The 25,654-nt window shown below is 33.7% G+C and overlaps 2 protein-coding genes across 5 annotated transcripts in view; both read right to left on the reverse strand.

The window, feature by feature from the left end:
• Positions 1 to 956: 956 nt before the first annotated feature.
• LOC108345696 (heparanase-like protein 1) lies at positions 957 to 14,207 on the reverse strand. 4 transcript variants are annotated; one of them, XM_017584383.2, is made up of 10 exons: positions 13,997 to 14,207; positions 12,889 to 13,118; positions 12,697 to 12,733; positions 12,397 to 12,580; positions 11,507 to 11,655; positions 11,187 to 11,420; positions 3,011 to 3,200; positions 2,743 to 2,868; positions 2,499 to 2,601; positions 957 to 1,709 (listed from the first exon to the last, which is right to left on the reverse strand). In XM_017584383.2, exons 2-10 carry the CDS (start codon positions 13,096 to 13,098, stop codon positions 1,302 to 1,304), a joined length of 1,641 nt encoding a protein of 546 aa, XP_017439872.1. In that variant the 5' UTR covers positions 13,099 to 13,118; positions 13,997 to 14,207; the 3' UTR covers positions 957 to 1,301. The 4 variants fall into 4 exon arrangements, with proteins under 4 accessions (XP_017439872.1, XP_017439870.1, XP_017439871.1 ...); XM_017584381.2 differs by having other exon boundaries at positions 12,889 to 13,156; positions 13,983 to 14,207; XM_017584382.2 differs by having other exon boundaries at positions 12,889 to 13,156; positions 13,878 to 14,207.
• Positions 14,208 to 19,729: 5,522 nt separating this feature from the next.
• Positions 19,730 to 25,654, reverse strand: part of LOC108344510 (uncharacterized) — a 30,161-nt gene continuing 24,236 nt past the window's right edge. The window contains exon 24 of the mRNA XM_052877194.1: positions 19,730 to 20,470. Coding sequence (XP_052733154.1) covers positions 20,375 to 20,470 — 96 coding nt within the window. The 3' untranslated portion in view covers positions 19,730 to 20,374. The remainder of the gene's footprint in view (positions 20,471 to 25,654) is intronic.

A 25,654-nucleotide genomic window follows, 5' to 3' on the forward strand; every position in this document is an offset into this window, starting at 1 on the left:
ACAATATAAAATTTATATATTAAAACGTAAAATCTGGAATACAAAATAAAAATTATAGAATCTAAAATTTGTATAACATAATGTACATTCCAAATATATAAATTTAGATCATACTTTTCAAAATTAAAATTAAAAAATATAATTATAAAGGTGACGCAACAGACAGTTTGTTATGTCATAATAGGATAAAACTTTGAAATAGAAATAAAAACTAAAATTAAATTATAGTTTATGAGTCAAAAACATAATAAATCATATTTCAAGCATTCTAAAATACAAAAATAAAAAATATATTTTTTAATTGCATACATTTTATTTCTTTAAAAGTTCTAAAACCTCTAATCCAATCACATATTCCTTATAGTTTAAACTTAATAGGACTTTTAATCCTATGTTTCTAGCAATATTTTAATATTTTTTTAATTTACCTTTTACTCAATGTAATTTTTTTATTTTTAAATTTAAAATTATTCAATATAGTCTATTCCATTAAATAATGTTAACCTCATTTAGAAAATGATAACTGACATCTACTATTATATAATCACACTCTTTTTAAGTGTTTATTGTCCAATCTGTGAAACAAAACGGAAAAAATGACATTAATACTAATCTAACAAAAAATATCATATTAAATCATTTGAAAAAAAAGAACCATATTAAGTTAAAACTAAAAAAAGGAAAAATATTAAATCATTATTACAAATATAAAAATCATAAATACTATTAAGCCAAAAATTTATTCATTTTCAAACTCCAAAAGTGAGTTATTTTAGAAATATACTGACTTTTAGTTCCCCGAGAGAGACTAATATGCGAATGAATGAACAAATCTTTCAAAAGAACTCATAATCACGACATTTGTAAGGACCAAAAGTACATTTAGTAGCTCAATCTCCCTTCATTATGTCCGTAATAGAATATTTTTTTAATCTAAGAGAATCCACACAAGAGAGTAAAAAATCAATCTAATTTTTTTATACTTAAACTTGAATACAAACTCTTAACCACACTAAAAAGACAATTATTTGTCAACCGTGTTGATGTCTTCCAATGGACTTAAATGGCATTTCCTAACTAAGAGTGAAACAAAATCACTTCTTTATCATTGGACTTCAAACTAAATTTTATCAAACAGTTTACTTACAACTAAATGATACAACTTGCATGTTCCTTCAAATCTAAATTATTGCAAGGTTGTAACTTTCATGTGAAGCCAATAATAGCTCAGTACATACAATTACCATGAGCTTGAAATTGCATTAGTCAAGTGCCAAGTTATTTGCTATAGAAACCTTCAACTAATGTTTTCTCTGTGTAGCACATGCTGGAGCATCAAAGTTGGGGTATACAATAAATGCAATGGATAAAGGAGTAATGTATATTGGAGACCTCACATTACTACTCACTGGATCCAATTTTGGAAGATCTCCCTGGTCTGTTAACTCCAGTGGAATACCATTAAGAACCATGGTTTGGCTTTTCAGATAACCATCTTTTGGAGTTAAGTGGTACTCTTCCCTAAATGTGACCTCTGACCCTTTTGTTCCTACCCAAGAAAATGTCTTCTTCAGTTTATCAAAGAATGAGTTTTCCTTATGGATGTTTGTGGCCACTTCATTTTCAATACTTGCACTCACAGGGTTTCTAATAGTGAGAGTAAAACGTGTCTCATTACTTAAGTTGATTAGAAGTAGTGTCACACCAACCTGTAGAATGAAATTGATAAGAACTAGAAATATGCTAAAAAAAATACTGAATCAAAATATATACTTCTAATGCCTCAGAATGTTAACTCAGAATATAAAGCTCAGGTCTTAGCAAATTTCAGTTAAAAATAATTTCTAGTATATAAGAGTGACAGAGTCACACCTCTACACAAATTTTCCCAAATTCATTACAATTTTGTATATAACTATTAGACTTGTATTTAGTTGGTCTCTTTTTCTGCTATGTAATGTACAGACTGTACTTAGTTTATTTTCTGTTTTTAGGCAGTTTTCTATGGTGTTTTGTAAGTTATGGCAGTTCCTTTGTTTTGGTAACTGTCCATAACTGCTGTCTTTTCTTTTTCTGGTTCAGAGTCTATTTTATATAGACTCATGTGTTTCTGTTTTAGTTGAATTGATTGTACTCAGAACTTATCAGAAATACAGATTCATATTTTACTGCACCGTTCTTTTATTTCTCATTTCCTCAACTTCTCCAATTCTAATAATAACAAACCATCAAAACAAGGAATCAAAGATTTTATTGTGTGGATGGGTTAAAATTCAATTTGTTAAACTTTTGAGCCTATAACTTCATGTGAAATATTCTTGACTCTAATGGTTAAATTTAAATATCAGGTGTAAAGTGTGCTAAGCTTGATATGATATTATATCATGTTTGATTTTATGGTAGTTGGAATGCTATTAAAAATATCATATATAGAAAAGCAAACCAGATAGTAATGTAATTCAATAGCTACCCAAGTTGAAATAAATTAGGGAACTTACCCTGTCTTTTGAACAATGGGCATAAGCACGTAAAAAGGGAGAAGAAACATCACTTGAAACTGCAAGAACCTTCTTTCCCATTAATCGATGCCACAAAAGTGCACTGTTTAGGAACAAAACCAGAAAACAGGTTTAGATATTCTCAAACATGATAGCATAAAACTTGAAGTGACCTTCGAGAAAAAAAAAAGGTATTCCTTTTTTTTTTTGCTTTTTCTTTTTGCAATTTTCTATATGTACTTGCCTGTAGTAATCAGGATTAGGATTGAGGGTTGTGGTATTGAGAAGTCCATAGTTCCCTCCAATTAGGGTCTGCCTACAATAGACTTTAGTGTTGTAGCAGGATGCTATTCCAAGTTGATCTAAGTACCTAAGTCATTTCAATTTCAAAACTTACAAAGAATCACATCACTAGTAATTGTTTTTGCTAAATATAACATCATAATCTGTGCTTCAGTTATGAAGAAGAGGAACAGAAAATGATGGAAGGAATGGACAACCATATCACCTACCAAAAGGTGTTAAGAAAAGTATTAGATACATGATTTCCACCACTATTGTATGCCCCACCAGCTTCTCCTACCCATGCAGAAGCCCAAGGACCATATGTTTGAATGGTTTCAGAAAGATTGCCAAAAATTGATTTCACCCTGCTTAAGCGTTCAGGATCTAGAATCTTCCTTTCAAGATGGTCGTCACTACCTGAAAGAGAAATCAACTCAGAAATTGATCATCACTGACAAACAACAGTATTTTTCCAACATGTAAACAAAGTGTATCATCTTTTGTACCACATAAGCTGATAAGGTTAAGCCTTGAAATAAATATATCAATTGCCAGCTCTCCAGCATTTATGAGAAAAATAAATTAGAAATACTGAGTGTATTGAAGTATATAAGGAAGTAGTTCTACATACGAAAATTTCATGTTACCATTCAGTATTAGCATAACAATCTTTGGGTGGCTGTGAAGATAATCAAGCAGATGGGGGGCAGCTAAGACGTGTCTCTACGTAAATTAGCAAATCCAACCTTCACATATTAGCTATCTTGGTAATGAGTTTTGCCAAAAGAGGTCGATCATACTCTGTTTTAGCAAACTCTTGCAATTATTTGGTTTTTCAAACGTGCAGCATTTTCCTTTTAAAGAATGTAATATATAATAAAAAAATATGATAATAGACCTCAAGCTTGCCGAACAAGTTTCTCCATAAGCACTTCAAGGAGAGAAAAATAAGAACAAATGTAATAAGGTTCTCCATAAGCTAAAATGAGTTTATGTATTATAATTAATGTTAGCTTGTGGACAAACTAGTTTCCTTTGTTTTATTCTTTTAAAAGTGCTTATGGAAAAGTTTGTCCAAGCATATCCATCATCTATGTTGTCATGAAAGAGAAGCAATGAACATGACTTGTTGCCTCTACGGATAGTAACTCAAGCCAGTGTTTTTCTTAGATATTAACATTATTTTCAATGAAAATGAAAAGAAAAACTTCTTAATTTCACCAAACATACATAAAAATGTTAGCATGAAGCACCATCCTTTCCACTAGATCATTTCAATTAGAAGTCTCTCAAACCTCAAGAAACTCCTCTTTTCCCTCTAAGCTTCCTATTAAAGGGCTCCTTTATGCTACCTAACTCTTAGCCTCAGAAACTACCTTACAATTGTATTTTTAGTTTTTCTTTTAAATCTCCCATAATAAACCTACAATCCTGTCTAGTTATCAACTTGCTGTGCTTGCTCTTTCCAAACAATACCACCCTTGGAAACGAATTTTTCCTCAAGGTTAAAATCAGGAAATTTATTTGGTACAGTATTCCTACGTGGATTCCTCAGATGTTTCCCCTTCCATTGCACTGACACTTGTACTGGTTCAGCATTTTGACTGATCGATGCCTTAAATGTAAGCCGGAATTAACACATGTCCATGCAATTCTAATGGTAGTGCAGCTGTCACTGAATGATTCCCCTCTTTCTTTTTTGAGCTGATATAGGTGGAACATAAGATGCATTTGAGCTTCATTCGGGATTTGTAATTTAAAAGACTGATTGCTTAAGAACCAAATATGATCCATAGTAACATGTTGAAAGCTTGGGATGAAGCTTGTTATACACAACTCCGACTATATGGCCAAATTTCTAGATGCACCAAATCACCTAGTTTGATCTAGGAAGGTTTGCGATGAACTTTAGCATGAATTGTCATTTGAACTTGCTCTCTTTGAAAATGAAACTTCAGTTGTCTCAAAGTCTCATCTTTTGTTTGTAAGGTTTTGCGCCACAGCTTCCACTATCTTTTCTCCAAGTATAAACCTAGCTTTGAAGGGGGAAAATAGCCATAACACCTCAAATGGAGTACAGTTAGTGACACTTTGGAAATTAGTATTGTATCAGTATTCTGCCCAAGGGATAAATTCTACCCAAACTTTAGGCTGCTCACAACAAAAAGCAGCATAGATAGATAGGTTTCTAAGATCCTATTCAATACACCTCGGTGTGTCCATCCGATTGTGGATGATAGTGCTTACACACCCTCAGTTTCGTTCCCTGTAACGTGAATAACTCCTGCCAAAAATAAACTCATAAAAGTTGGGTCACGATCACTTCGAATAGAACTCTGCACTCTGTGAAATCAAATTATTTCCAAACAAATATTACAGCAATAGATTGACCTAAATATGGTTGTTTAACTAAAATAAAATGGTCATACTTTCTAGGCCTATCTACCACCACCAAAAAAGTATAAAACCTTTAGATTTAGGTAGGCTCACAATGAAAACTGTTAGATCAAAGTTCAAAAGGCCCTTCTTTATTTGCTTCGTTTGACAAATAAAAGCACATTGCTTAGTACTCTTCATCTGATAAGCTTTTACATAGAAAGATGATAAATATACTTTGTCTAATAGATGATAAGCCTTAAGCATTTCATAGTACATATAAAAGATTTTAAATGCTCATAATTTGTGTGCAGGGAATGCTTGTCTCTTCATTTCTTTCAAGAGAATCTTGCTTTGAAGTGTCAATATCAAGATCTCTTGAAGAGAGTACTTAAAGCCGAAAACAACTTCTCTAAAAAGGTGGACAGTTAGTGCCGCAGAGTCAACAATCTATGTCCCATGCATTTTGCTAAAGTCTAAAGAAGCTATCTGACTAGAATTGATAAATCATGTGTAAAAGAGGCCACATGCATTTAAGTAGTGACACAACTCTTACAATACTTGTCTCAATGCTTTCAAGCAATCCTAAGTCTTCTATGTATGAGAAAAGAACAATGTTGATGTTCATAGCTAACTAAAAGAGTGCTCTCAAACTTTTATCTATCTTAGGATGCTAATCTCTTTTAATGAGCAAAAACATTTGGATCTTTTAGATCACAAACTTTGTTTATCGAAGTGTGGGTCCAAACAATGCTCATGCTTAGCTAGAAGTGGCTTTTTCCAAACAATACTTGTAGTTTAGCTAGAAGTGGTTGGTTCTAATCAGTCTTGCATGATAGGATCTAAGGTAAGAGGATAGAAGGAAGAAGAAATGAGAGAGCAGTTAAGAAAGATGGGAAAATGAGAGAGCGGTTAGGAAAGGCGGGATGGGAGATCTTATATAAATAAAGTTCTATTCATTGTGAGAGAGGAGTTTTTTTGAATATTATTTTGTAAATCTGGACATTGGCCAGAAGAGGGGGATTAGGCCTCCGTTAGGGTTAGGAGGGGGATTAGGCCTCCATTAGCGCTATCAGTGTACTTTGTTCGCAATATCAATACAAAAATCCATTCTTTCTTTGTTCTTTTGATGACTGTGAGCGTTGATAGTTAGGTTTCCAACCTAGGAACCTAACAAATTGGTCCGACCTGCCAGATCCAAATTGGGGGAAAAATGGAGAGCATAATCGACAGAAGATTGAATGTAATGGAGGATCATATAGAAGCGGTGGAACTAGCGGTGGATGGAATGAAGGTCGAGTCAGCGGCGTTGCGCCAAGATTCGGCGGCAATTAGGAAAGACTTGCAAGAAATCATGCGAATCTTGGGAGGACGGACTCGCGACCAGGAAAGGCTATCGGAAAGGAGCCAGGCTTCCGTCAATGAACATCGAAGGGCGAGGTGGGAAGACGAAGAAGGAGAAAGGGAAGGCGAACCTACCAAGGGGCAAAACAACTGGTGGAAACGGGTGGAGCTACCCGTCTTCGAGGGGATCAATCCGCTAAACTGGATCAATTGCGTAGAGAAGTTTTTCGAGTTACAAAGGGTATCGGAGGAGGAAAAGGTGCGCCTAGCCGACATCAGGATGGAGGGGAGCGCTGGCTACTGGTTCAAAGCCTGGAAGGAGAAAGCTAAGAATCGTTCATGGGATGGTTTGAAGGAAGCCCTGGTGATAAGGTTTGGAACCATTGTTGAGTGTTTGGCAGTATCGAAACAGACGGGATCGGTGGAAGAGTATGTACAATACTTCAAGACTTTTGCAAGTAGAATGAAGAGGGTGCCGGACGAGCAGCTATTAGGATATTTTCTGGCGGGACTGCAAGAGGACATACGGAATCAAGTCTGACCCCATGACCCGCAGGACTTGATGGCGGCGATGCGGATCGCAAGGGGTGTTGAAGAATTCCAGGGAGGCGAAAAGGAGAGGACGGCCGGATCCGAACAGGAGAGGACTAACAGATTTGCACGAAAGAGGACTGCTGGATCCGAACGGGAGAGAACTGCTGAATCCGAACGTGAGAGGACAAGCGGAACCGAACGGTCTTACGGTTACAATCAAAAGCCGAACGATTTTACAGTCAAAATGGTCTCCCAGTTATTGGCCGAGTAGTCCGAGGCCATTGAAGACCAGTCGTCTTGGGGACGAACGAGCGGAGAGGTGACAATGTCCGAGGCCAATCGTTATAACCCGTGTCGGTCGGGATGTGACAAGCGGTCCGAAGCAAATCACCCAGGCTGATCAGGAGCCACCAAGAGTGTGGGGATAGTACTGAACACCCGGAAACTGCTTTACTCAGAATTCCTAAAACGGAGTGAGGAGGGAAGGTGTTTCAGGGGACCGTTCGGTCCAGGCAACTATTGCCTAGAAAGGAGTCTACGGATGGTTAGGTTGGCGGAGGATGAAGAGAAGGAGACTGAAGGAGTTGAGACAGAATTAGACTTGAAGCAGATAGAGTTGTCCACAATTGAAGATCTTGCAGCAACTTTGCCGAGGGATGTTAACGCGAGCCGAACGGTTGAAGGCAAAGGGGAGGAGCCGAACGATATAAAGATAAGGGGAAGAGAGCCGAATGGTATAAAGACAGTGGGAAAAGAGCCGAACGGTAAAAAGATAGGGGGAAGAGAGCCGAACGGTATAAAGATAGTGGGAAGAGAACCGAACGGTAGAAGAAGTTATTTTACAAGGAAGAATAAGAAGCTCCTCGCCTTCAAGGAAATAATGCAGACACGAAAATGGTCCCATAAGTTTTGTCTCTCATTTCGACCACCACCCAAGCCTCCAGACAAATAGTTGCAAGGAGTAGCCAGAGGGTTCCTTCCTATGATAAGACCATATCACAATGCTATGGGCTCAAACTTCATTGTTCCAACCTTGAGGACAAGGTTGTTTTGCAGCAGAGTGTAATGATAGGATCTAAGGTAAGAGGATAGAAGGAAGAGGAAATGAGAAAGCAGTTAAGAAAGGTGGGAAAATGAGAGAGTGGTTAGGAAAGGCGGGATGGGAGATCTTATATAAATAAAGTTCTATTCATTGTGAGAGAGGAGTGTTTTTGAATATTATTTTGTAAATCTGGATATTGGCCAGAAGAGGGGATTAGGCCTCCGTTAAGGTTAAGGGGGGGATTAGGCCTCCATTAGCGCTATCAGTGTACTTTGTTCTCAATATCAATACAGAAATCTATTCTTTCTTTGTTCTTTTGATTACTGTGAGCGTTGATAGTTAGGTTTGCAACCTAGGAACCTAACATTGCATCTCATGTTAGTGTAGACTTGATCGGATTGATCAAGAACTGGATGTAGTTTGTGTTTTAGACGAACCAATATAAAAATACCCTATGTAAATCTCTCTCAACTCTTATCTTTTCTATTGCAAGTTATTTATCTACAACTAACTTAAATAGGAGAGTTTTACCTAAACGTGTTCTTTAAATGAAGTATTTAACCGTGCTTTTGTCCTATTGAAGTTGTGTCCAACGAGCTTCATCATCTATATGCTGGAAATTTTCAGAAATTTTAAATACAAAAAACTACACAATTAAACCCACTCATCTTATGTATTTGGCTTATTTTCACAAAAATATATGCTAACATCTTCCCTTATGGTGTGGGTATAGGTAAGGGTTGCAAAAGCCCTCTTGGAGTGCGAGTATGGATCGTTTTTAAATCCTCCCTAATTTTTTACAAAACTAGGTCAATAGTAAACCTCCTCATCATAGACACAATCTCCTGTCAAAAGGGTTTAGATATGGCCCATAGCTCCTTGTTTTCTTTTTTCCTTGTTAAGGCATCCACTACTTGATTCCCTACTCCCACCATATAAATGTTGAATTCATACCTTAATAGCTTGGCTAACCAATTTTGTTGATTATGAGTTTTGATGTGTTGTTCTAACGAGTTCTGTAAGATATTTCCCTATACAGAATGTGAACTTACGTCTCAACAAGTAAAGATGACAATGCTGAATGACAAAGACCAGAACTAAATGTTCTTGTCCATATATAGACTAGTGGAAGATGTGTCCACCAACGTTTTTCAGAGAAAAAAGTTGGGTTTTTTTTTTATCTTGGAATAATACAAACCTAATACTTTCCCTGAAGCGTTGCATTCTATGCAAAAAGGCTTGCAGCGGAATCATACCCCCGACTGAGCAAGTTGATAATTCTAACCACAAAAAATTTAACTTTGGTGTTCATCCTCCTTTCTTTCAACAAAATCCTTTTCTGATACTAATTGCACTATCTTCCCTGCCTCATTAATATGATCTTCAGCCAAAAGAACAATCCTCAATCTTTTCTGGACATTTATGATTTGGACCAAAGGCTCTGCCAACAAAGATTTGCATCCCCTTCTCTTACTAAATTCAGGATATAAAAGATTCATGGTTTCTCTAATCCTTGACCCCGTCTGACCCAAATGAGGCTTGGCACATTGACAACCCAGAGAACGATTTCCTAACCTGTTAGGACGTGGAGAGTATATGAGAGGAGGAAGGGGAAACAAAACACTTAAACACTTAACTACTTAACTGCTAGTCAGTTAAGAACACCTAACTACTTAACTGCTAATCAGTTAAGTGAGGGGGCGGGAAAAGGGCCTATATATTAGGACCCTTAGTGTTTCAGTTGGCTGTTGAGTAGTTTGTATGTGTAGACCGGTCTTAGCACCAGGTGAAGGAGGTTAAGCTCCTGAGATACAGTGTAATCTTGATTCTTTTGTTGTGAATATCAATCATACTCTTCTTTCTTTTCCCATTCTTGACTGTGGTGTTTGAGTAGAGATAGAACTGGTTAGGAATTCTTTTCAGAATCCCTGACATAACCCCATGCCACGTTCATCCAAACTCGTTAGATGAGTTTACACTAAGCATGCTTCCTTGAGTGTCCATTTGAGACACAGTTCATCTTCCACCTTTGATAAAGAAAACCTGAATTAGGTTCCTGATTCGAAGGTCACCTGATGTGTTGTGTAATATCCTTCATAGCCTTCTTCAGATCTCATGCAATTTCCGTGGCTTGAATCACATCTTTTGGGCCATGCAAATGACTCTAGTATATATTGTGATGCAGTCCTGCCGAGAAATGTCCCATCAATTGATCTATCCTAATGTCTGTTTTGCTTGAGACACCAAAATTTCAAATTCTTAGATGAAATCTTCAACACTTGTTGACTGTCTTATCGTAGCAAATCTCTCAAAAATTGTGTTTTGTCCACTGCCTCCAAATCTCCTTGACAGTGTTGATCATTCCCTCAATTTTTGTCACTAGTACTTGAACCAATGGTCAGTGTTTTCTTCCATGCTAATGAGGCCTAGGGACAATTTTTTTGACCTTTTGACGTTTTGTACTTCAAACAATTGCTTTGCCCTGGCTATCCATCCTTGTGGATCATTCCCTTCAAAAAGTAAAGCCTTTATTTCTCTCATGTTCAGTACGCTTTCTTTCACTAGAGTCATGTTTGTTCTCAGGTCTTCAATCCCCTTCATCTGTTCACCAACTCATCTCTCCAAAGCACTCACTACCTTTTTCCATTATGCCACTCATAGATTGAGGAGGTTGGACCAAAATAGTTAAGAATCAGCACTATTTTAAAGAATAACAATGAAAAGAAAATAAAAACGTCTTTATTTCACAAACGTACAAACTACAAAGGAGCACTCTCCTTTCCACTGGATTATTCCAATTACAAGTCTCTAAATCTCACAACCCCCTCCCCTTTTTCCTCTAAGCTTCCTATTAAAGGGCTCCTTTTATCTAACAAACTCTTAGCTGTAAAAGCTACCTTACAACTGTATTATTTTCTTTTTAAACCTCCTATAATAAAGATGCAATGCTGTCTTATTATCAACTTGTTGTGGGTGCTCCCGGATAACAATAGTATTAACCACAAGAACTGAGAAACAGAAGCAAAGGAAGGACTGTCCAGAGATTTCAGATTATTAATCATTTGGCAAGAATGCCTACAGTAGAAAGAATTAAGTGACAGTCAAACCTGGGCCCAGATTGTATAAATGATGAGTCAGAACATTGATTATGCCTGAACCAGAGACCTGAAGAAGCCTGTCATACCACTGTCTTTCATAAAATCCTCCAGGTGCCACAAGTGAAGGCTTGAAGTTGGAGTTCTCGTACAATGTTCCTAGAATTTGCTTAAGCTTTATCAAATCTTTCCCATACTGTGCAACCCCAACACTTGCACCAATGCCCTTACCACTCAACTCATTTCCTACAGCAGCAGATTCAAGAACAAGGTTAAATCAAACAAAATTAAACGTAACAAATAACCCTTCCACTTGTTATACGTAGTCCTACCAAGTTCCCATGAATCAATCTTGTATCCCTTTGAAACAGTGTATTTTATAAAATCATAAGCATTTGTGGGGTCCCAGGCCCCTTCCCAAACATTATGACTAATCTGGTGCTTCCCATGGAGTGCATTCAAACCAAATGTCACAATGGCCCTGCAAGTACCAAACTACAGTTAAATTACATCACAGCTAAACAATTCATCCCTCATCCCTTTCTTCTTAACCTCTACCATTATATAATGCATATAAAGACGTAGTATACTAATCATGCATGTACTGACATTTGTATTCCATGTCTTAATTTATTTAGACAAAGTCAAGTAACAGGAATGGAATCAAGCGTACAGACCATAGACTAGTATGTCAGATATTCGCCAGAACAAAAATCTACACCAATAATTGCAAAAATGGAATATAGAAGCTTCAATAATTAAAATAAAGCATCTAGAGAGTGTGGTAACCAAGTTATTACAATATGCTTTTATTTGCATGGTTTTGTGATCAAGAGTGGGAAAACAACTTAGCGATGCAATTATAGAGACTGTTATACCAGCAATGACTGCATATAAATTGCATGTTCTTGGAATAAGAAACTAAGTCAGTAGTGTCGTATAACCTTTTATTTGCATGGTTTTGTGATCTAGAGTGGTAAAATAACTTAGAGACGCAATTGTAGAGCCTATTACAAGCAATGACTGGATATTTAAACAGAAGCAGACACTCCCTTCACCAGCTATTATGTTAAAATATGACCCAAACAAATTAAGGTCATTACTTTGTTAAAGTACTAAATTAAATAGCTCATCTTATTTTTCATACTTTTGCTTTTAATTGAAGGAAGAGAGGACAATGGAAGAGGTGAAGATAGTTAAGTCTCAATGTTAAAATTCTCACCCTGTCTCATTGAAAAACTGATTCAGCTCATCCCATCTTTTCATGTGTAAACATCCCTTTGAAAATCCAAACAATCCACCTTCAATCCTTTGCAAGGGATGACAGGGAGACTTCAAACTTCCTACATCATATATAACCTGGTCTTGCAAAGAACCTCCAAGTCGTATCCTCAAGGGCTTGAGTTCTATCATGCAACCATTACAAAAAGAATAACATCATGCTTAACATTATTACTCCAAAGTTAAAGATATTCATAAAGACTTTATAGATCATACAGAAGTAATGCAAATATACACACACCTTGGATGGCCTTGGCAAGGAATGGACGAGACAAGTCCTGAAAAATCAATCCAGATTGAAGTGAATGCATACAGCACCTTAATTGGTTTCCATGGTTCTAAATAGGAGAGGTGGGAGTGGATGGAAGGAGATGATAAATGGTAGAGACTGTTTCATTTCATTTGCTATACAAATGAATTTTAAAATACTCACCAAATTCACCACAGATGAATATCCCCAGGGGCAATGGTTGTAGTCACACTTGTCATGAGGCCACCAATCAATGGTGGCACAAATAAAGTTATCACCTGTTTCAGCCTTTGTTTGAGCTCCATCTACTAGAAGTGAACCATGTTCAATATCTTGACTTAAATTGGCTTGAACAGAAGCCAACAAAAGAAACAATGCAAGGTGGAATCTCATTAGTTGATCCACTGTATAAGCTGCAGCATCCAAGTTCAACACAACTAATCCAAATCAGCTGCATAGAGCATATAAAGAAAATTTATACACAGATCTTCTCATGCTAAATAATTCGAAAGCATTTAAATGAACACTACCTAATGACTGGTCATGGTTAAATTGTTAATATATATCATGATTGATTGTCTAATTTTCTGAAATGAAAAGTAATAGTGTTCATAATTATTTTCAAAAAAATAAAAATAAAAATAAAATGAAGTGAATATTATGATACCCCAAATTGATAGTTTCAAAACATAAGTTAGAACTACTTAGTTGACGTTAAAAACAGTGAAGAGTAACACTGGTGTCCTATCATGCTGTGTCCCAATCATGATTACCAGTGTCGTAAACAACTTTATTGCAGCGAAAGGCAACTAAAAAATTGGGAACCGCTTCTCAAAATTTTGGAGCACCTTACTTAGATAAAAATCACACGTTAATTAAATAAAATAAATTCATTAACAAGGTCAACAAGAGATAACATATATTTTATATATACAGAGATTGAGATCCGAATGAAACATCAAAGAATTGTGAGATCATGGTATTAAATACGAAAGTTCAAAGTTTTAAAAATTATCAGTGATCGGCGATTTCAGCCACGGTATCAAGATTTTAGAAAATTATTAGTGACTGCATCTATCACATTGGTCTGTCGCAGTATTGAAGATCACGACAAAACTGCCACAGTAATTGAAAATCTTTCAAAATGTGGAGTGAAATGAAGTGGGTTTGACCTTCCTTGACTGGTTGATGCAAAATGTGGAGCTATAAACTAAACACAGATGACAAGAAGAAGAGGAACCCAGAAGAGAAAAATGAAAAAGAAGAAGAGGGGGTACAGAAAGGAGCAAACTTTGGAAATGGTGGGTGTCAACTGGAAGCTTCTTTCGCCATTGATGAGTCCCAACTGTGAGGATCAATAATGGCAGAAAAAAGGTACTTTCTTTTCTTTAGTTTTCAGTGTCGGTAGGCTGAAGTTTATGTCTGATGCTCAGATGAATAAAAAATTAAAATTGAATAGAAAACATGGGTCATTGTATTTCAGAGTGGAAAGGATAATAATTTCCCTATTTAGGTTCCTTTCTTCCTCTGTAAGACTGTAGAACGTAACTGAAAGTTGCACATAAAATAAGATAAACTGCACAGCATTAATAATAATTAATTATAGAGGGAGAATTATTGTTCCACTATCCTGACATGGCTGCTGTATAGATGGTTATGGAAAAAGTAAGAAATTTTAAAGCAAAATAAAATTAGAAATCACTAAATACTTTTTTGTTTTCTAAAACCAAAAACGAAAATTTAGTGATTACTAAATACCACACATTTTCCATTAAGAAGATCATATATAAGTCAATTTAAATCAGTAGAAGTTATTAATTGTTTCTCGTACTTTTAGCATATTTTATTAAATATTTCAGAAGATTAAATATTTTTAGTTAATTAATTTAATGCTTTTCAAAAGTAAATATTTTACTCTGACCTGATTTATTTAACCCAATCTAATTTTATTAAGTATGAATTATCACCAGATTTCGAGTTTAAAATTTGTGAGCTGATGGTTATTTTCGGAGTTTAAAGGAGTTAAATTGTCACATTTCAAATCAATCATAGCATTAGGTTATGTTTGTTTTAAAAGATTAATTTGACATGGAAAATGTGAGTGATCATTGCTTTAAGATATAGATAAGTGTAAGTGAAAATATTTAAAAGGAAAATTTATAAAAATTATAATAATTTAATAAATATAATGGATAATAAAATTCTATTAAGATTAAAATATAACATTATAATTTTATCTTTATAATTAAAATAATTGATTAAATATTTTTTTAGTCTCTTATAAAAATTAAAATTATTTTTATAATTTTGATTTAATTTAGTCTACTATTTTTAAAATTACATAAATCTAGTTTTTTTAACTAAATTTTGTTAAATTTATTTGACATTTCAAACACATTTCCAAATATGTTAAATGGTATAAACAACTTAAATGTTATCATGAAATTTGAAATGTCAAATAAACTTAACAAAATTTAGTTAAAATGACTAAATTCATATATTTCTAAAGTTGAAAGACTAAATTAGATTAAAGTTTAAATAATTCCAATTTTTATTTGAAGTTAAAAGACCAAAAACATATTTAACCCTTAAATAAAATCTAATTATTGATATTATTAATATTATTGTTCATCTTATTCTCCATTTTCCTTAGTGCCACCAACAATAATCCTATCTACAATGTCCCAACCATTACCACTATGACCACACCAGTAACCACCATGAATACACCAACAACCACACGAGTACATTAACAAACACCACGAGCACACCAAAAACCACAAGTCAACAACCATGAAAAAAAAACATTCCCTCTTGCTCGTTCCGTACTCCATTACTTTCTACAGTTCATTGTATGTATGGAACGAAAAAAAACCTTCCATCTTTTGAGCTCTTCTCATACGCTGTAAAATGCAAATGCAAAATGTTGAAATAAAGGAAGGTTTATTTGATAATTGCACTATGCATATGTATAAATCTCCTAACTTCAATGAAGATATAATCTAAGGTTCTTCCCTCAAATTCGCTCCCCATTTACCTGTAAATCCCTTGATGCAAACGCGAGTCTCACTCGCTCACCAACGATAAATTCTTTGAAATAAACACAGTCTTAAAGAGAGTTCTTGGTGTGGGATATTGGAATCAACTTAGGCGTGGTGAGGATTTTTGTTTGTATGAGATCCTAGAAAATTATAATAATTAGTATCATGGTGGAGTTGGTTAAGATAACCAAAAATGTGATTTTTACAAGATTATGGAAAAAAAAGAAACATTGGTGAATATTTATTCAATTAAAGTGGCTACAAACTGAATCCCTTGATATTTATTGTTTTTAACTCATGAAAATGGGAGTAGTTAGTTATGGAATGAGATTTGTGACATGAATCTTTCCTAGGTTGCAAGATTTAGGGAGAACAAAGCTCTATAAATAGGATAATAAATATGATAAGAGGCAAGCTGCATTTTTACCCTCTAAAGGATGTGTTGCAAGCACAAGAAAGAGTGAAAGAAATGTATAGTATGACGGAAACAAAAGGAAGAAAAATCTTAGAAGAATACAAAACGTTTAAGAGGAAAAGGAAGCTAACTAGTTTTGATCTCTATTTTGGGTATGAATTGAGTCCATATTGTGTTCATACATATGCATAAGGGAAGCTAACTAGTCTTGATCTTTCTTTGGGGTTTGAATTGAGTCCATACTATTATTATATAGGTTTTCCTATGATAAAAGTTAGTTTTTGCTAAAAAGATACAAAGTGTGTTCACTATTATGTGTAAGGTAAGCTAACTGACTTTTTGTTTTACATGAATAATGACATGGTTTTGGATGAATTTGATGATAGAAATCTAACTTCTTTTGATGAGATCAAGGTGTGAGGTGTAGGTTATGATTTTAGGACTGAGATATTAGAAAATATGGTAATTAGTTTTCAATAATGCTTGAAAGGTGTTGACTTTATTATCTCATTATGCTTAAAAGAGTTTTATGTGAATTAGGTTGAAATTGAGGTTTTGATGATTGAATTGGGGTATAAGGGCTAACAAAGTGTTGTTTTCAAATTTAGAAGGATGATGATTTTAAGTGAATGTAAATTTTGTAGGTATTTCAACTTGTTTTTTAAAAAATGTGATTAAAAAAATGAATCTTTTGAAAGTGTTTCATTAGTTGGGAAGATTGCTGGGAAGAGTGAAGTGTTTCATTAATTGAAGAGATTGCTCAAAAATATAATGCATTCCATTAACGGGAGAGACTGCTCAAAAGAGCATTTTGTTTCTTCATAGCGGGAGAGATTGCTCAAAAGAGTAAACATTGTGTGCAATATTTGTTCTATGTATTTGATTTACAATCTTTGGTTTTCAAATTCTAAAAGTTTGGATTTTGTTAAAAAATGTTACATTTTTTAAATGACTTTCATTTTCTTTGTTAGAAATAATATATGTGGAAATTATATGTGGAAAACTACGGTTAGAAAAGACGAAGTTTTTAAGTTTGTCTGTTGTGACTCATCTTTCGCTTTTGGAGGTCTACTTGATAAACTTTCATATGTTTTACTTTTAATGAAGATAAAGATTCTTGAAAAAAATTTATATCATGTTTGAGATTTTTAACGATTTATGAATTTGATTTAAGATTGAGATTTTATGTTGTTTTATTAGCTTACCGTTGTATATGTAGTTTTCACTTACAATGATCATATTATAGGGAGTAAATAATCGTATAGGTGCTTAGGATGGATGATGCACAAGAGTGAATAATAAGAGTTAGACAAAACTACTAAAGACTAAAATAATTATATTTAAAGTTTAAAGACCAAAATATATTAACATTTTATATATAATTATGAGATTTTTTAAAATATAACGAGAACATATTTATTATACAATCTGTATTTCATATTTCATAATGCATATCTGATTTTTCATTATTAACAATTTGTTCTTTTATCACCAAATTAATAACATAAAATTAACTTTTAAAGATTTATTTCAAATTAATTATCGCCATTTTATTTTAATAATTTTTTCATTATTTAAAAGAATTAATTATCATCATTTACAATATTGAAACAATAAGGAAATAATAAAAGTTTATATTCTACACTCTATAACCCAATTAATATTTATTAAATTTTAATCAGTTTATTTTATTATTCACAAATCTACAACCTAAATTATTTTAGAAGTTAAATTTTTCTCCCCTCTTTTATTAAAAATAATTTGCAAAAAATGTTAGTCCACAATTGGGTTAATTCTAGCTAGAATTCCAACAAAAAGAAGTACATAATAAATATTTGGTAAATATACTACAAGGATATAGAAAGTATATATATATATATATATATATATATATATATATATATATATATATATATATATATATATATATATATATATATATATATATATGTATCTTATATGTATACATATATTTCAAAACTTAGATACAAAATAACACTCTTTCTTTTAATTTTATTTATGATTTTTGTTAATAAGTTTATTTTGATATTGATAACTTTACCATAATCGTATTTTAAAATTTGACTTATGAAATCAAAATTGCCTGCTATTTTATTATTTCAAATTTTAATTTTAAATAAATTTGTCAAATCATATATATATATATATTAAAAAAATTAGTACAAATAACATGATATCAATAAAATTGATTATACCAAAAAAATGATATCATTTTGTCGAACCATACAAACCAGTATTTCATGCAGACCTCAAGCGTGACAAATTCTTTCTACACCTCCACAGTACTCTATAAATATAAACATTTTCCTTTTACACAAAATTTGAAAGTAAAATGTTCAGAATATACATAATCCAAAATATATTTTTAACTTTTAAATTATATAATTTACGAAATCTAGAAGTTATTGTTTGCTTTTAAATTGTGAAGGTCAATGTTAACTTAAATTTAAAATAAAATTTAAAAAAACACATTTCTAAATTGTATAATTCAAAAGTTATCGGTTTGTACAACTCAGAAGTCATTTTGGATATGACTTCCGAACTTTAGAAGTTTATTTTGACTGGATTACACAATTTGGAAGTCATTTTCAACATCCAGATTTCGGGGTACTTCTGCACCTCTCCACTATTTTCTTTTATTCCAAAAATACTTTACATCTCTCCACTATTTTCTTTTATTTCAAAAATACTTTACACCTCCCTACTGTCCTCAACCATCTTTCTCTTTCTCTCTTTGCATTGATGGAGCATTATCTTTCTCTTTTTCTCTTTACATTAATGGAGCATTCATATGGCTTAAATTTAAATTGTGATATATTGCAAAATATAAAATTGAGAGGAAACTTCAATATTAGTGTTTCTACCACTTCCATTTTATAAACTTAAAGATTAGATGCAAATACAAAATAATAAACATAATAATATTAATACTAATTAATATATTATTATTATTATTATTATTATTATATACTAACTTTATAATGACAAAAGAACTAAATAAATACCAAATCTTTAACAAATAACTTTTCTTTTATATTTTAAGTATTTAATAATATTTTTATATTATTTATCTAATAAATTAAATACTTTATTCAAGTTATTTGAGTCAAACATGTCGGTAAGTTAAGTTAAAACATAATATAATGTTAAAAATTATAGATATTAAATGTAAAAAAAACACACATATATATAAACATTTTTCTAAAAATTTAGAACAAATTTTTACCATTTATTAAGTGATTTGAAGAAAAAAAAATATATTGAACAGTAAAAATAAGATTGAATCAAGCTTATTTAAGGAAAAGTGTAAATAAAAGTTTACAATATATCACAAGTTTAAATCTGAACCATGTGAATGTTCCATTAATGTGGAGAGAGAAAGAGAAAAATTATTGAATATAGTGGGAAGGTGTAAGGTAATTTTAGAATAAAAGAAAATAATGGGGAGGTGTAAAGTATTTTTGGAATAAAAGAAAATAGTGAAGAGGTGCAGGAGCACTTGGGGTGGTGGAGGGAACAACACCCCCAAATTTCCCAATTCACAATGGGCAAAACAGCAATTTTTGTATTTATGGGTGTGCATCACGAAAAATCTACAGGAAGAATTTGCCGAGAATGTTCTTGTAGTTGATCCAACAATAATTGCCTTTACATTATACAAAAGCGGCCCAAAAATTGGTAGGAGGGTATTGCTTCCTACACCCTGTCAAATTTGTCTCACCCCATCAAAAAGCTACCGGAAATTTCCGTATGACAGGGAGGAGTGATTGCTTTCCTGAGAAGAATTTTCGAAAGTGTGTTCAGGAAAATAAATTCCAGAAGTGATAGGGTGTAGGTAGCAATATACAACACCTTGCCAGGCCATACATAATCAATGATGGGCAAGAGATGGATGACCCGATCAGTGTCATTACACCGCAAAAATTACCTATATCTTAGACTTAATGGCCTTTTACACGTATAAATGTTGACTGTTGCATGCTTTTCACCTATACAACACATCTGTCCAAAAGTAATTCTTCCTTCATGGCTCGACCTCTTCCAGCAGAAGACCACATGGAACACCAACTGCACTGACGTGCCAGTTTCCATCATGAGGCTACCAAATTTTACTTTTTCCTCTTACAAATAAATGATTGACGCTGGAAATTCTCTGTAGTCCGCAATCCTTTCTATGGTGCATCTCTATTCATTAGCTGTCTGCTATAGAATAGGCACTTCCAGGAACCTCGAGTAAAAGCTCATCCTCGATTACACTACTCCCTCGTTCATCGATAGCCCTATGGTCCTGAATTTGATTCATGAAGTGATGTGAATAGAAAGCTCGGAACACTCATCAACTTAGGATAAGATGTCTTATCAATGGTTTTACATGTATGTAAAATGTAAATAACTTGTGTTAATAGAATTTTGGACAGTGAGGTGGAGAAAAAAATCATATTTTACAACTAGGTCCAATTTACTTCCAAGGAATGCAAAAGTAATCAAAGCAACCTATGGAAATACTATCAGGAAGCAGGTGCATAAGTAATCAACAACCTATATAGTAAAATACAGAACAGCTGAGTGAGTAACCTATAGTAGAACACAACAATAACTAATCAAAGCAACCTATATAGTAAAATAACTAATCCAAATTTGTTTATCTTCACAATGTTAAAAATTGAAGAATACCTGGCCAACAGATACAATTATTTAAGGCAGGCAGATCAATCTTACCCAAATGGCAATTCCAACCGACATGCACCTAAATGAAAAGCAGCGAATAACTTAAACCCTAGGATGGAAATTTCCCACTGAACCTTACTAGCCAGTCAAGGGTGTCTTTGGTTTTCTAATTTTGTCTATATCTGTTTTCAGAATAATTTAATTTAACATGATTTACTTTGATAATTTCATCATTTTATATATAAATCATTAACAAATAACTTGTGACCTTGTGTGGAATAAGCAACTAAAAGAGTTGAAATTTTCTGAAATTAAACAGATGACGTTGTATTTTGATAATAAGGCAACCCTTCTTATTGCCTCAAATGAGCAGACAAAACTCGGATTCAATACCATTTGGAATAGTTCAAATTTTGTGAAGTCAAGCAACCAAATATTTTCTTCAATCCAGTATTTCATGAACAAATGGAACACAAATTGATTATCAATTCATTAGGAAGAAGTTGTTATTGAAGCAACTTAGTACTAGATTTATCAACTTAAAAGATCTTGCTGACATTCTAACCAAGTCTTTTAAGAGGGCTTAGAATTCGGTCTATATATTCCAGACTTAGTACATACAATATATGTTCCATCTCGAGGAGTGTTAATAATTATTCATTAATTGTTGTATAGATTTTATAAAGCTTCCCCTTTTTGGACGTATCTATTGTTAGGATTAGGAATCAGGGTTTTCCAAGTATTGTACTTGTTCTCATCTTTTCATATATATATAATACATAAGCTAAGGGCTGAGGCTGAATCACTGATTTTTTACCATCCTCTATATTCAAGTGGGCTTTTATGTGTGTGGGTGGCTGGGCGACATGAGACACAATAGGAGAAAAGGAACTAGAGAGATCTTAATTAGGTCTCTCTTTAGAGATGCGATTCTCATAACAGAGTACAGAGAGATTAGAGAGAGTTCACCCTAGAACCTAGATTATATACAGCTACAAAAAAAAACTTCTTTTATAAAGTTGCTCAGAAAATAATATAAACTATTCTAACACTCCCCCCGTTAAAGTTGGAACAGTACCAAGCTTGAAATATAAATTGAATTTAAAGTCCTTTCAAAGATTTTGTAAAAATATTTGCAAGTTGATAATTGGAACTATCATACTTAGTGCAAATTTCTTTAGAACAAAAACAACAATAATTTTTTATGTGTTTAGTCTTTTCATGAAACATGGGCTTAAAAGCAATGTGGAAAGTTGTTTGGTTATCACAATATATCCTCATTTGTTGGAATTCACAAAATTTCAGCTTTTTAAAGAATTGCTTTATAAACATAAGTTCACAAGTGAGTGACATCATCGCTTGATACTCAACTTCAAGACTTGATTGAGTAATAACATTTGTTTATTTGGCTTTCTAAGAAACAATATCCCTACAATGAAACACTATCCAGTAGTGGAACATCTATCTATGGGAGATCATGCCCAGTCGACATCACAATACTTAAGAGATTTGGATATTTCTTTTACTTTCATATAGTTGACCATGTAGTGGAAGTCTTGAAGTATTTGAGGATGCAACTAACAACATTCCAATAATGAGTACGAGGAGTCTGCATAAATTGCCTAACACATAGTAGTTAGCGAAATAATTCTTTTGACGTCTTCTAGATCTCTAGGTCCGAAAAAGGTTCACTTTGCCATTAATTTAATTTATGGATCCATAAGACTATCCATGGATATACAATCAATCATGCATGTTTCTTTAAAGATAATTAACACATTTCCTTTGAGAAATCACAATAACTTCCTTGGATTGAGTCCCTTAAATACCAAGTGTTAGGAAGTTACGTGTATATGAGAGGAGAAAGAGAAGTAATTAGAAGTTAGTTAGCCTAACTACAATAACAGTTAGGAAAGGCGGGATGGGTAGTATAAAACGGTGAATAATTGAATAGAGAAAGGGTGTTGTGTGAGTTGTTCAGGAAGCGTGATTCCTGTAGGGGGAGGTTAAGCTCCCTAGCTGTATCCAGACATTGTATTCGTGTTTGTGGATAATACAAAGAGGGTTATACAGAAGTTTCGGGTTGTTCAGTGTGCGTTTACATTAGGTTCTTGAATTAGGAACCTAACACCAAGGAAGTATTTGAGACAAGATTTTAGGGGTTCCACATATTGCCATAGGAGAGCACAAAGTTGAAAGTCTAGTTTCATTCGTTGTTCAGCACTTTCTAATGATATTTCACCACTAACATGTGCCAAGTGCTCATAGAACCTTGACCAAGGAACCAAATCTCAACAAGTGAAGATCAATTTGGGTATTAATGTGTTGAACATGAACTACAATCAACAGTACGATAAATATGAAAAAAAGAGGTTACACAGGGATAGTGAGGCCGGTCATGTTAGCAAAATGATGAAGATGAAGTTTTGATGATGGCGAAATCAAGTCAAGCGAAATCAAGGTTCAAGAAGATCTTTTGAAGACTTGTATTGAGATAAAAAGCTTTTGTAATAATTGTAATTTAGTGTATAGGACTTAGGTTCTTAGTGGTTTTGATTCCATGTATCTTAGAATTATAAAATTTATGTTCAGAGTCAAAAACACATTGAATTAATTGATTAGATCTGGAATTAATTGATTAATCATAGTAAAAACTGAAAACTCAAATTGTCTCTGGAATGATTAAACTACCATTTAATCAATTAGCTAATCGATTAACAAGTAGATTAATCGATTAAATTTGACCGTTGGAGTTTTCTAGCCGTTGAACTAGCAGTTACACTCAATTTAATCGATTAATTAAAAGCGCCAGAGAGGCAGAAAACAAAAAATGGAAAAGTCTTTACTTGAGTCTATAAATAGACTCTCATTTTCCTTCAACAATAACTCTTCCCTTGTGCTCTAGAACTCAGAAACTCTTGAGAATTGTGTGCTCTTGTTCGACTAAAGAAACTCTCGTCTGTGGAGCTGTTGAAGTGCTGCTACGGTGACAGAGGAATAGCTGGTTCATCCTTGGTGTGTCTAAGGAAGTGTTCAAAAGAGAAAGTCATCCTTCGTGAAGTATTCAAAGGAAGTGTTTCATCCTTTGTGAAGACTCAAAGGAGGTGTAGGTTCATCTCTTGTGGCTTCAAGAGAGGTGTTTTCTAACTATTACAAATTGTATCTGTGTGATTGTAGTTTGTAATTGTTTTGTGATTAGTGAACTGTTTATCTTGTTTTGAGATAGGCGACTGGACGTAGGATTGGTAAGATCCGAACCAGGATAAAATCATCTGTGGAAATTTCTCTCAACCTTACTCTCTTTATTTGTTATTGTTATTTGCTTAGTAAGTTTAATTGAGTAAAAATTTTAAAAATTTTAAAAGGCACACGTTTTTATTAAAGACCAATTCACCCCCCCTCTTGGTTTGTTATCCCACACTAACCATTTCGCTATAATCGCTCTGTCAAGTCAAACCAACATGATGTCGCTCTAGTGGTGGGAAGGTGGACATCATTTGCTAAGGTAAGCCATGAAAAGAAGTTGTGTGTGAGGAGGAAACAACCTTTGCATCATGTCAGGTTTGGTGTCGCTCAGCGAGGTGCTTCAAATCCAGTACTAGCGCGAGACAAAATGACAATGGCTAACCGGAAAAAATGACATTCCACTTTTCTTGATATGCTCAATCAGCTTTGACTCCAAATTAAGAAATCTCACCTTAGATCTCTTTAAATTAATATTAATATTCATATTTATAGAGATGTGTATCTTGCAACAAAGGGAGAGAGAGAAAATAAATAAAACAGAGTTCACCCCTAGAACAAAGAATAGAGTGAGTATAACACAAACCAACTTTTAAAAAGTTCCTTAGAAAATAATATAAATTGTTCCTAAGTTTATGATCCATGATTTTTATTTTCCTTTGCTAGTATTTAAAGCATGCAAGATATTATCTTTCTTGGCTTGTACCACCTTTTCTAATGTGAATTTGTTAGAGGATTCTTTTGTGGAGCTCTCATTTGTTCATTGCTGAAAAGAGATGGTTCAAGGTTTACCTTTCCAGATTACAGGCTGCTGCATTGCCTTTGTACTCTTGTTTGGGAACCATTTTTTATCCGGAGGTTTCCCATGAATGTCCCAACAACTGTCCGTGGTTTGACTAATTTTCTTGCAATGATTGCACTGAGGACAATACTTATTGTGTGTTGGAAGAGCTTGGTTTCCCCTTACTTCCATTGCTGAGCTATTAGAGGATGGGGCTGGAATAGATTTCGCCAACAAGATTTTCCTCCTACTTCGTTCTATCCTCACTTCCCTTCTGTGAATACTTCTAAAAACTGTAGTTTCTATCTTTTCCCACCATCCTTTGTACTTCTTTTTAAGTGCCTATAGTTCCACTAGACCTCTTCATATATATCCAGCTGCTACCAATGTCGACCAAGCATGTTGGAATACTCGATAACTCAAGCTTCATCCTGTCACAACTTTTGCGGCATGCATTTACTTTCAAAGATGTTATCCACATTGGAACATGTTTCCTTCACTACATCCCACATCTATTCGTTTTTGTAATTGTACATTAAGTTTCCCCTAATTTCATTTGTCATGGTGTTGATAAGCCATGCCATGACTAAATTGTTCTCCAGTTTCCATTTTTAAAGGTTGGGTGTCCTATCTATGGATTTTAGTGTTTCAAGAGATGTGGCTTTCAGGAAGGCTGGTAAGCAAGGGTACTAAATATGATTCAGATCAAGCTCTGATACCATGCAGAAAAGTAAATTTTTTCACTGATTTTAAAATTGATACAATTGGGAATAAGAAATA

The sequence above is a fragment of the Vigna angularis genome, chromosome 4, assembly GCF_016808095.1.
Source record: "Vigna angularis cultivar LongXiaoDou No.4 chromosome 4, ASM1680809v1, whole genome shotgun sequence".
Lineage (NCBI taxonomy): Eukaryota > Viridiplantae > Streptophyta > Magnoliopsida > Fabales > Fabaceae > Vigna > Vigna angularis.